This window comes from Pleuronectes platessa, chromosome 3 (genome assembly GCF_947347685.1).
Source record: "Pleuronectes platessa chromosome 3, fPlePla1.1, whole genome shotgun sequence".
NCBI lineage: Eukaryota > Metazoa > Chordata > Actinopteri > Pleuronectiformes > Pleuronectidae > Pleuronectes > Pleuronectes platessa.
The window spans coordinates 16,941,716-16,955,058 of NC_070628.1; the positions used below are offsets into that span (position 1 = coordinate 16,941,716).

General features: G+C 39.9%; 2 protein-coding genes across 4 annotated transcripts in view; one reads left to right on the forward strand and one right to left on the reverse strand.

Moving 5' to 3' along the window:
* stx8 (syntaxin 8) overlaps window positions 1-6,989 on the forward strand; it is a 39,332-nt gene extending 32,343 nt beyond the window's left edge. Inside the window, exon 8 of the mRNA XM_053418430.1 lies at window positions 6,219-6,989. Within this exon, the coding sequence (XP_053274405.1) occupies window positions 6,219-6,283 (65 nt within the window). The 3' untranslated portion in view covers window positions 6,284-6,989. The remainder of the gene's footprint in view (window positions 1-6,218) is intronic.
* A 1,464-nt stretch (window positions 6,990-8,453) lies between these two features.
* The window catches only part of ntn1a (netrin 1a), a 60,171-nt gene continuing 55,281 nt past the window's right edge, over window positions 8,454-13,343 (reverse strand). For all 3 annotated transcript variants that reach the window (XM_053417990.1, XM_053417991.1, XM_053417989.1), the window contains one exon: window positions 8,454-10,667. In XM_053417990.1, coding sequence (XP_053273965.1) covers window positions 10,339-10,667 — 329 coding nt within the window. In that variant the 3' untranslated portion in view covers window positions 8,454-10,338. The remainder of the gene's footprint in view (window positions 10,668-13,343) is intronic.

Consider the following 13,343-nt stretch of genomic DNA (forward strand, 5'->3'; position numbering starts at 1 on the left):
AGAGAAAGAATTGAAAATACTACATGCCACAAATTGTTTGGAGGGCTTTCCCTCTTTCTCCATGGCAGTGTGTTTGCAATTCCTCAGCTTTAAGGCTTTATTTATTTTGAAACCACGTCTCATCCAAAGCCGGCATTTGATGTTATGTCTTAGCTGGGTCCTTGTTAAGTTAGGAACGTCTGGCTTTCGCCAGCCGAGAGCATACTTAACATAACTTGTAGAAGAGGCATCTTAATACTTACAAAACAAAATTGTACTAACAACTGGAAACTTTTCCAGAAATGTGAAAAACTCTGACACTGTAAAACGATCAATATTAATCATCAGTGATCTGCACTCTTGAGTTAGGGGCAAAACCAGAGGTCTCAGTAAGCTGTTGGAAAAAGAGAAATTTGAGCTACAAGAAGGCTCAACTCACAAAGAAGGACCCACATATTGCTTGAACCTGGTTCCTGTGGCATAAGGAACCACTGGTCCCTGTAGGGTTGTGAAACATCTATTGTGTAGAATCATACTTGATTCAAGTACCAGATGTAGATCTTCTACTTGAGTACATTATCTCCATTAAATGAGTTGCCCAGTTGAAATGCCACATTAATTTATACTTGGAAATAGTAACAAAGGCTCTTATAAAAAATATGATTTCATATCTTTTATAGGGGATGAACTGGGCAGAAGGCAGAAAATTATGTTGCAATTTTTCCAACAGTGAAAGGACAAAAGGTCTGATTCCTTTTTTAATAATAACAAATATTTATTTGTTCTATGCATCAATATCATTTTAAAACAACTAAATATATTATATTCTTACATACATATACATTCATTTATACAGTATATACATTTTGCACACATGTATGCAGTGGGATCCAAATGAGGAAACGGTCTTATTCTTTTGACCCACCAGACTATATAAAGATGGATAGCATGATGGCTCTCCTATAGTGGAGTCAAAGCATATTGTCCACCTGCTGGTGGCTGGCTGCAGTGCAGATCATAACCATGTCTGTGGAAGGGACATGGACCAAATCAATATTTTATTTTTTTTAAGGATGGTTTCTGTCATTTTAGGTGGTATTTCTCAATTTGGCGTTTGTTCAAGTGCAAATTTCTTTCTGTTAGTTTTTGATTTAATTAGTTTTTTTTAATGCTATAAATCAGCAAGTTGGCGGCTTTGGTATCTGGAGTATTTTGGCTTCATTTCTGGATAGTGGGAGGAGCTGGAGATATGTTCTCCATCTTTATATACAGTCTATGATATATATAAATATATATATATATACAAACATATATATACAGATTATTCTTCGGGACCAAAGCGTCTCTTGAGGAGAAAGTGTGAATTCCCTACCAGGCATCAGTGCTCTTCTCATCAGAACTACGTTTGCTGAGGGCCACTTGAGCCCTCGCTTCTCAAGTAGGTTGGAACTGTTTGGACTAGAGGAGCCATCTACAGGGAGTGTGGATGATGGGAAGCATTTGACAGTTGGAGGCAGAGCATGCACAACAAGTAGCAGCACCGAGTCTCTAATTGTAACTTGGGAGTTGTCAAGAAAATGCTAATTTTGCTTATTATGAAAGTCTAACTTTTAATAGTATATCTAGTTAAATCAAAAGATCTTTGATTTAAATTGTTGTTGTTTTTCATTGCCCTGATGTGGTATACTGCTGGAAACCAGAAATGGATATTGAATATGTTTCACATGGTCGTTTAAAATATATGTTGTGCTAATGATATTTCCACATCTTTGAATCCTTTTTATTAAGTGGCAAATTATATTAAACTGTACCTCGAGAAATCTATAAATATCTGAAACACTTCTTAAAACCTTGTTTCTGCCAGACTTTGAACAATATAGTCCCAGTTATTATGCTCACACCATAAAATGACACTATGGCACATATGGTTTCATCTACAAGCTGAATGAGTGACGAGAGACTATTCAAGGATATTACAAAAAATTGAAATTAACCAACGAGAATCCAGGTTCATTGATCTGTCCGGACGGAAATATCTCATCAAATACTGGAGGGATGGATTGCCATGGAATTCAATATGGACATTCATGTTTCCCAGGGAATGAATCCTGATGACACATTTTTGACTTATCTTAGGAAACATCTTAAAGTTTAGAAGATGGATTGATTTTGCTCCCTAATCAGGAGTCCTGCTGACTCTGGTTATGTAGTTGTATCATCAGTAATTAAGAAATATATATGTTTATATTTGTATCTTAACTGGGTGTACTAATATGTATAACTAGCTTGAATTTACTGATAATAAAAACCACTTAAAGTGTTGTCTCGTCCTCCTCATGCTGTGAGAAAAATGATGAGCTTCATTCCAGCCTTGTTAACATTGTTGCCCCTTTTTTCTTCGGAGGTCATCGTTGCCTTTTGTGGGCCAGAAATGGCTCTTTGAACCATAAGCGGGGGCCAAGACGGAAGTAGTGAGGGGGACACTCAGGGGTTGTCTCTGTCTGCAGCGTTCTCACCAATTAATTCATCCTGTCTGTAATTTATCTTACTGATGTGTCTGAAAATCGCTAAGATGGGATGAACCCAGACTCTGGCCTCCTGAGCTCCTGGGTGGTCAGTCTGTCAGCAGACACCGGCTACCCCCCCCCACCCCACCCCACCCCTCAGCATCAGTGTCACCGCAGAACCTTAATCTATTTGGCAAGCAAACGCCATTATTGTCATTAGTCTCCGGAGGCCTCCCGGGGGTCAGGAGTAGCTTGTTTAGTTACTGAGGCAGACAGGGACGGTCCAGAGAGAACAGGAAGGGTGAGGGTCAGCACGGGGGTCCGATGTGGCGTCATGACTGGCTGCTACATGACATTAGAGGCTGTGGTCAAATATGCACGTTCTCAACTCAGCCTTTAACGCTGTTGAAGGAATAATGTTGTCAGACAGATGATTGACCAGACAGAATTCAATTCTGATGTCTGAGTTTCATGTTGACTGTGTGTGTGTGTGTGTGTGTGTGTGTGTGTGTGTGTGTGTGTGTGTGTGTGTGTGTGTGTGTGTGTGTGTGTGTGTGTGTGTGTGTGTCTGTGTGAGATTTTTAAAGAGTCATCACAAAAACTATTTCTGAGTCTGTTTCTGCTTTGACATTTATATTTTGCTCACATGTGTAAGTTATCAGGAGGAGAGGTACTGTCAGGACCTGACATGCTTGTCCTATGAACCTATGTGAACTCCTATTGCGCAAACATTATGTTTTCAAAGAATGAACTTTAAGAAGCGAAAGATACGATCAGCCATAAATACAAAAGGAACCCGAGAGAGACGACGAGTGGCACATTGAGTCAAAAAGGTGCAAAGACATCTGGACCCCTTGCAGCCGCACACCCCCATACCCTGGCAAAGAAACCAGCATCAGCCGAACATTTCATCAGACCACCAGTACCACCGCAAGCAATTAGTTCAGCATGGCTTATATCTCGCCCTGTCTCTCTCCCTGTGGGAAAGACAACCAATTAGCACGCGGAGGGGAACACTGGGGGAGAGAGAGCCAAAGAATGAGAGAAATGTAAACCCGAAGTGAAAGGCTGGGGGGAAATACTGGCCGCATGCTAAATAACAAAGGGCAACTTGAGTCAGAGAGGGGACTGTCGACAGGCCTCAGACCCGCCAGAGATGCAGTTGTTTGAAATCTTCTCTTCTGTGCCGTTCTCTACAGGGAGAAGAAGGAAGGAACTAGTGGATGAATGTGTCCTTGGAGAAAGATTTTCATATCAAATGTGTGTGGCATGGTTTGTGGTATAGGCCATAGAATACATACCATACAGAGGGAAAGACCACCACATCCTAAAAGCATTGAAATGTTTATGATGCCCATGATAGAAACCACCCACCCTCTCGTTTCACTGTGTCCTTAAGGACTTTGAGGGAATATAGAGAATTTGATCTTCTGAGCTGTATAAATATTTGTTTATATTAATAACTAATAACTTGATCACTTTTAGAGCTCAGCACATCCTGGCACCCAGAAACCTTACAGGCTCTAGATCCCTTGCCTGATGAGATTTGACTTGCTGGCTCTTTACCTGTTTTTAAATTATTGCTTGGAACATATTTTTCTAGGAAGGCCTTTTAATGCCAAATTTTTAGCAGTTTTAAACTTTGTTGTTTATTTTTAAATAATTTCTTTCGTTATCTTAATTTTTTGTCTCGTTTTGTTCTGTGTTGTTTTATTGCCAAGTAAAGCACTTTGTAACGTTATTTAGATAAGTGCTATATAAATAACGTTGTATTTATTTTTTTATATATTTAGTAAAAAAAAACTTCCCAGATTTAATTTTAACAGTGTCATTACCATTACAAATGGTTTTAATTTCCATAGTGAGTTCAGTTCCAGTTTCACTTGCAGGCTGACTGATTCTGGATGTTAAAGGTGCTGATATTGATAAGAGAGAATAAAAAAAAAATCTGATTACAATATAAATTGACAGGTAAAGAAATGTAGGTATTTTTAAAGTACAGCAAACAAACAGCATCTTCTGCATTTCTTTGCTGAAAGAAGATGTTCCTCACTGTATTTGATGAAATGCAGTCTAATACAACAGATCTGCCATCAGCTAACATCTGGAAAATATACCGGCCCGGTGATTCATCACTTCCAAGTTGGTAACATTAACTAAAATTTGAATATAATTCATCTGTCATCCAATCAATTATCCTTTCACTAATAATTGACTTAAAAATCATCCAAGTAATTTGTCTTTTTCACAGCAGATAATTTGACCCGTCACAGTGGGAAAAGCCCAGGTGTTAAAAACATCAACAACAGCTCAGCTCTGTTTAGCATGCTGAAACCCAGTGGAACACAGCCAGTCTTCATTTTATTATTTACACCCGTGCTTTTCTTAGCATGTCAAAATGTCCTTCATGAACTGAGGCCTGTCGTTTGTACAGCCTTTAAACAAAGGAGGACAATTCCACCTGTAATAGATTTTACAAGAGGGTTTTTGTTCTTTTTTTCTGGGTGGTGACTACAATAAAACCTCTAATATTTTCAGGACCTGGGGCTCAAGCACTTTGATGAAGTGTGAGTGAGCTGTTGCACATTTTTTTCTCTGCTTCCATAGTATCAGTGAAAAACAATGATTATCCTCTCAGGGCGGAATCAGAAACATATGCCTATCACAGTGTGCAGTCTGTGGCAATAAAGCTTTTGCGGCTGTCGAATGCCTGTAAATTGCATTAAGTCATCAAGCGGAGAGCGGTGATACGCTGCAAGGGCATACGCACTCGGGCCTCGCGTCAGATCAAGGACTTTGTAAATTAGTTGTGAGGCATGTAGGTTTCTTACCTCTTCTAAGTGTATTCCCTTGTGTCCGCTGCTTTCTCCTCCTCCTCTCCGAGTCTGTCTCAAATCTTGAGTTCATCGGCTGCTTGACGTTTACTCTTTCAACGTGAAAGTTGCAGGAATACAAAGGTTTTATCACAAAGGGCTGGAGTAGAGAAATTACACAAAAAATGTTATGATCAAACATGACCCGACTAACATCTTAAAATAATTTACCGCGCTGTGTTCTACCGCTGAAGCCACTCAAGTCTTGAAAGGGGACATATTTAGAGTCATAAAAAAAAAATCGTATACCTATTTTATACAGTTTTTGACAAAATACTAAACTTTATCCTCAACAGGCGTACAGATATAGCTGGTCAGAATTTTAGTAAGCATTAAGACACTGTGTTTTTCAGGATATCAATCTTATCACATACTTAAAGAATTAGTTTGATTTAATTTGAGCAAATACCATTAAAGGACAAAAAGCAACTACTCTTTTTTCCATCTCTTAATACTTTCTAACTTCCCCACTCTTTGGCAAAACATGGCCAATACATTTTCTAAGACAGCTGTAGCTTTTATCAGATGTTAGTCAGGTTAAACTGGAAACTATTTCCCCCTGTGGATTAGTACTCTGGTGATTACTTACAGAGACAGTTTTTTTTTTAATAAATTACCTCGATATAAACTACATTGCCTGTATTTACATATCGTTATGGTATTCGTACAGATGAATAAATACACAAACAATGCATCAATGGGATCGATTATTTAATGGTTTTGATATTTTCCGCAGGATTTGTTGACAGTTAGAGAACTATAGAATATCAAGCAGCCTTGACCTATTTATTCCTTACATCAAGCTCTAAGTGGGCCCAACTGATCCAGTTTTCGTTCTTCCTCCCTCTTCCTCCTCCAGGGATGCTGGTGGTGATCGTGCTGCTCCTCATAGCCATCGTGGTGATCGCGGTGTGGCCCGTGTAGGTGACGAGGCCGGCGGTGATCGTGGACTTTTTGCTGGACGAGTACTACAGTGACAGTTGGGTGCAGAACGCCACTCTGCCAACACCTGGTTCACATCGACCAGACACCCATTCAAACACCATCTGTCATCAGATTTTATTTTCTTATTCCTGCTCAGGGTCAATCTGCCCAATCAAGGCAGTGAGACAAGAAGAGAATGACTGTAACAGAAATGTTCTTCTCTACAGTGAGATGTTTCTTGGAAAAAACGCCATCTTTAACACTGGAATAGCAGAAATTGAGTGGTTGTACATTGTCCTCTTTAATAGTTGTCCATGTGTCTTGCTCATTAAATCAACAATTCATTAAACAGTTAATTATTTAAAGGTATTTTGATATATATTTTTAACCTTGTGAGTACTGAGCCAACAGTAGGACCTCCCCCCAGCAGCAGGAGCGTTTCTTCCCTAAATCTGAGGTCTGGTCTGACGCTCACACTTGGTACAGTTATTCCACGAGCTTTGCAATATTCACACTTACTTCTATTTACCCATGCATTACTGTAGCTGTGTAATGTTATCATCTGTCTTGGGATTTTACAATGTTTATAGAGTAGCTCTCAGCCAAAACTAACAGCTTGGCTGTGGTACTAACATGGCTGTTTTCCCTCCTTGTAAATCTTTTCCGCTTGTAATTTCTAATAAATGACATTTCCAGTTTTAAAGTCCCTGGACTCCTGTGTGTGTGTGTGTGTCCGTGTCCAGGGCTCACTCCTGAGGATTACAGTGTTTTGTCACATGATATTTAGCTGGGGTCAGACCTTTGACAAAGCTTCAACACACTAGAACACCTACATATTTCCTTTTTGAAATCTGCATGGAATTGTTTTTGTACAGGCTGCAGCTAACTACTATTTAGCTTCGTCAAATTCATAGTAAATCAATATAAACAATCATTTAAAGCAACGGAGACAAATCATTTTTCAATGTAACGAGTTTATTTCAACTGAAAATCCGAATTTAGTTCTACCAGGTTGGTGTGTTCAGTAGTTATTATTTCCTTCTTTAATGGCAACGATCTAAACAACCACAAGTAAAAAAAAAAGTTGATAAAGACAATAATATCCACAATGTCTTGTGTCATTAAATATATTCATATATAATAACCATAATATATTAGTACGCATTGAAAAACAACATTGCAAAACAAAAAAATAAAGGTCTTTGCAATGGTGACAACTAAACAACATTTACAATTCATAGTATGAACACAAAGCGATGCTTTGACAGGATGTGTGGAGCGTTTCATCAGGAAGTTTGTCAAACCATTGCTCGGGAGGCGGATATAAAAAATGTACAGCATGAGGCTTCAGAGACGAGAGAGGTGCGATTACAGATTACATTGTGCCCAACGGAAAAAAACAAACGTGATGTTATGTTGTAGTATTTACATGAATGGAAGGCAGGAACATGTAAATATGGACAAGCCGCCGGCTCGTAGCATGTCGGACTGGAATCACAATCATTGGATTGATAGTACATTAACAAAAAAGACAAACCCAACTGTAAATACTGAGAGGTTCTTCAGCAACTGGATCATCTGTACTTTGCATCTTTCAGCGTAACTCAGGTGGTTTTGTTTTTGTCGTCATCGAGGAGGAATTTCAGTCCATTCTCAAAAAAATTACTCCCTGGGCAAATCAGTCCGTTTTTGAGATAGTGGAACAAAACAAAGGAAGTCCATTCGATTGAAACCAGGTGTCTTGAAATGATCTTCAAATACTTTTTACAGATACTTGTGCTGTGGAACATATTAAAACTGTGCCATAGTAAATGTGATTTTTATAAAGCAACAAATACCACCAACATCCAAAATGTTGCCTGGTTTGTTTCGGGACGGACTGAAAGCAAAACCCTAGTTTACGATGCATCAGATACACTGTGGGCGGCTTTTATTTTTTTATTTTTTTTTGTATCTTTACAAACCTGAGCAGTGTTTCTACCACACATTCCAAACTGAACTGCACACAAATAAATGAGCAATGTGGTTTGAATCAAGCAGCGTCAAGTGATTGCGATCCCTTCCCCCAACCCCCCACCCTCCCCCCCTAGTTCTCCCTGTGCAAGTGTAGGAGTGCAGAGAATTAACGTGACAGGTCAATGGGAGACTGCAGCTTCTTTAGTGAATGCATTGTGTTTGCAGAAGAATGTTTGGATGGTAAAAAAAAAAGAAAAAATACTCGTTATCTACGATCTCAAAGTACCGTAGGAATGACTCCAGATGAATTTGCGTCGGTGGGTGGTGGGTTTTATAAATGCGTCTTGATTCGTGATTTTAAATAAGTCTTTTTGAGTGCTTTTCTTTATGAGTTTTCATTTTTCTGTTTTGCACGAGATGAGGTAAGGACATTATTTATCTTTTCATGAGGCCTATTCTCATAGCCTCCCACAATCTGCATTGGTTACGTTTAAATTAATATTTTACTCATGTTCCACATTAAAGTACACCTTCTCAGATTTTGAGTTTGACAAGCATCCACATTCTGTCTCCTTAGTGAGAGGCAGAGGTCAGTTAAAAGGATACAGATCCTACTTTGTCTTTAAAGATGCTTTTTTACACATAGTAAACAGAGTTTATCATGAGCTCGTAATAAAAAAACAACACTTCAGACACTAATCATACAAACATCTGCATTGTTGCACTTGTGACGCACTCTGTGCACGTCTTTGTCTGTACTGTCAGTACTGAGGACGTGCACCACCTGCAGCTGCAGCTCAGCGTTCCACCGGAACAATTCCAATGCGGCATTCACATCCACAGTTGCCTACCTGGTGTAACGTTCACAGCTCTTGTCTTTGTGTGTTAAACAAAGCAAAATATTCCCCCCTAAAAAAAATACTATATTTGTTGTGGCCACTTAAGAAAAAATTCTTTGCATTATTACTATTATTGTTATTATTATTATTATTATTATTAGTTTCTATTAGATCTACCGATGAACAACTTGTAATTCTGTAATGTATATAGTATTTGTGATAATAAATTTGGCCTGTTTTTCCGTTTGTAAGTTGTGAAATAAATTTTTTAAATACCACATTTATTTTAAGGAATTAAGTTGAAATCAGTGATTTTAAATAGATTTGGTCCTCCAAAAATAGCATCATTTTTATATAAGTAACATCAGTGGCACCAGTCAGAGAACTGGTTGTTACAGTCTCAAATTAAAAAGAGTTTACGTGCAGGGATTTAAAAATACCGGACACCTAAAAATTTACCAGTGACCTCGGAAGGGGGCAGATAAGAGATTACAAATATCTTAAAAATCAGTCAGTTCATATATACTTTAGTCAATACTATGTGTTTTTTCTGTCAACTCCAAATTCTAAAATTCTCTTGACAAATAAAAACCTACAGCAACAGAACATTTCTTGTTTCTTCAGTTGCTGATGTACCTGAATTCAAAGGGAATCAAATTAACCGCTTAAATGATTCGACCAATCACTGCTACAATCGTCCTTATGGCACAGTTCTGAGAAATAGTTCTGACTCATTTAGCTCAGTGAAGACTTAAGGTTAAACCAGCTGCTTCTCAGCTAAAGATACAAGGAGAAAACCACACAGAGGCCAATCTGCAGTGGTTGTTAAGTGTTGTTTTTTTCATGTGTCATTTTTGCACCAGCAGAAAATGTCCATAAAATCTAAAACATAAAAATATAATGATTTCATAACCGAGATAACAAAATAAAAAACAAACGCAAAATAACTTTATATACTGGTAATAGGTGCAAAATTCGGCAAATCCACAAGAGAGACAAATCTCAAAGTAAAATAAACCATCAAACCAAATCTGCAAGGTGAGCTCCTTCAACAAAAGTTCACTAGGAAAAGACAAATCATCCTAAATAATTCTCTTCATGCTTCTACACAAAAAAGCAGCAACATAATCGGTCTCTTCTCTGTCCGTGTTCCTCTGTCCGTCCCTCTTCTTTTTCGTCTTTTCATTTTATTTTATTCTTAAATCACCTGCTTCGATTTTCTCTTGAAATTTCTCATTCCTCTCCCGGCACTTTTCCCGCCTATGGCTTCTTGCACTTGCCTTTCTTCTCCCGCTGCTGGAACTTCCTGAGCCGGCGCGCCCACGTGTCCCTCCACTGGATGACCAGGCTGCCTTTGTCCGCCACCACGCCGCCCTGGCCGGGGGAGTCCTCGTCGTTCCCCAGCAGCAGGTACTTCTTCCCCGGCCTGATCTTGGGACACTTGCAGGCCACGTCCTTGGCGCGGACCCACAGGAACTGGTCCCCGCGGCGGATGCGGCTCTCGCCCTGCTTGTAGACGGAGATGACGTTGACGGTGAACTTCCACCACTCTCCGGCCTTGTCCGCCTTCAGGATGTGCACCTGGACGGCTGCAGAGGGACGAGAAGACACAGAATCACTTGATGTGCGAGCTCTTTCCCTCACATGGAATCTAGAGCAGTGGTAAAGGTTAGAACTCCCCAAAAACCTCTAAGTACATTGCATTCGCCCACAAAGTGATGTGGTTGCGTGCTTCATGTTGTGAAGCAATGATGTTTCCATTTCTTACCATGGTTATACAGACAAATACACTCCTCGCTCTCTGAGCCAAAGTTTTCTCTTAGAACAGTGATTTTTTTTTTGTCATTGGATATTTATTATGGTAATAACCACCACTCCCCTACATGGAGATATGCAGCTGTTTTTATTCTTTTAATAACCACCTGCTTTTCTGCCTCAAAGATCTCCGTCACAATGGAAGGAAAGCGATTCCTTTTGCTCCAGGCACACTGCCCCTTTTTTCCAACTGTGGCCATTAATCAAACACCAGCTCACCAAGAGTTGGCAGCTGGAGTCCCACACAGCGCAGTGTGGAGCGGTCGAGGCTCACAGCTAGTGCCACCTTCACAGAGGACCCGGCTTCAATATCCATGAACCATTTTCTAAAAGTAATACTTACTTCACTGTATAGATTTGTCACATATAAAGCAAGTTGGCTATTCCTCAGATATTCAAGGGGCTGTATGTGAGAATGAAAATGTCTGCGCTAGCTGCTCCGGACATTTTCCATAATTTTTCCTGCCAGCCGAATGGTAAAAATGTGAATGAGTCTAGCTGGAACATTTCCTGTGAGAGCACGTTGGAGTCGTTTCTAACACTTGGCGATCGTCAAACACTGGAGGAATCTAAATATCTCAGGATGCGAAAGAGGAGCCACATAGAAGACCCAGACCAAGATTTGGAAAGAAAACAAGCGTAGAGAGTTTTTGGCACTGAGGCCCTATGCCGGGGTCGATGTGGACACAACAACACTGTGGAATTTATATATCATGTCCTGCCTCCTGCACCCCCCCTCTACGGAGACAATTTTCTGACATTCTCGAAGGAGAGCAGCTTCAAAAAAAAAATACAGGTAACATGAATAAAAGATAATGCTCATAACAGGAACTGGAATTAGAAACAGCAAGTTATGAACGGAGAAATTATCAAAGTGGTGAGATCACAGAAAAAGAAAAATCGATATGCTTACGTCAAGTGAAATGCATTTTTTTTTACTGCTGGTTTATGATCCTATTATAACATATAGCTGCACATGCATTATGTCCATTACTACTGACAGTGCAGTGTGATTTGTAATGTGATTAGGAAGCAGGGTAGTGCTATTAGAAACGTCAGCTGGAAAGACACTCAGTGATATCACATGATGAATGAACGGTACGGTCCTCAGAGAGAGAGAGAGAGAGTGAGGAAGAGGAGGGAGGAGAAGGCTGCCGCTCATGGATCCCACCCCAGGAAATATCAATATGCATTATACTGACCAGATCTCTATTAGGCTCTGTAATAGTCCTCCTGTGCTTATGGGATGGCTTTTTTAAACGAAACCACCGTGTTCCAGGGTCACTGGTTTCACCTTGAGCGAGGAGCTAATGCAGATGAACATCAGGATGTGAGAGTGTACGTCCTGGATTCAGGTCACGTACTGAACCGTGCGCTTTGGATCACTTCCTCCGGAGTCGCACTCAGTGAACGGTGAAAAATTTAAAAATGCTTCCATTGCAACCTTCTGTCTTGTAAGACTGGAAACACAACAGAGTAGGATTTTATTTCGCAGTGCTTCTGTGTATAATATTTTGGGTAATATGCTTTCATGCAGAAATTTACACAAAGGGAAATGACTTGTCTGGCTCTATCTTGTTTGTTTAATCAGTACAAAAACTGTACAAATTGTAAATTGCGTATTAACAGTGTTCACATATCTTATTTCTTGGCCGGGTGCAGTAACCATCTGTAGTGTTTGTAGGCAGCTAGGCAGCGAGCAAAGACTCTGAGAGTCACTGCTCATTTCCAGGGAATGGTCAGGTACTACACTTAGATGTTTACACAGATTATACAAGCAAATGTATTGTGTTCATTTATGAGATATACATGTGCAGGAGGAAAAATCTCTGACTTCTGAAGATAGCCTGGCTCCCTTTGTTTGTAGTCTATTTTGTAAATGCTAAGCTAACCATGCTCTGGCCTCTTATTAAATGGACGAATAAATTCAGGGATATTGATATTTTCTCATATAACTATGACAGCAGATCAGTACATTTCAATAATGTGTCTGTGTCTTTATAGTCATTGTATTTAGACTCTCCCTCTTCTAGAGGCGGCTCTAAATCACTGAGTAGTTTGACTTTGTGCTTGAAGGAGCAGCCCTCTGACATTGTCAACACACAATTTACTGCTTACTTCTGCAAATGGATCATTTTCACAATCGTTTCATTTCCCCCTGAAGTCCTCATGGCACCTGAAGTGTGACCAGTTTCCACCTGATGCTGTCCTCTCAGTTTGTATTCGGCCACCAATTACCAGTGTGAGCACTGTGGACACTAAAGACCAATGTATGCTTCTCCGTTTTGCCCTCTCCGTGCCTCTCCGCGGCTCCTCGGAGAGCTTTCGTGCAGCTCTCATTTTTCTAACTACACGTCGAAATGGCGGAGAGCCCACAAATAGCCCGTGCCTGTGATTGGTCCGCTAACGCCAGCATTTCGGGACCTCAAACTTCCTGTTCCATTCCCTAC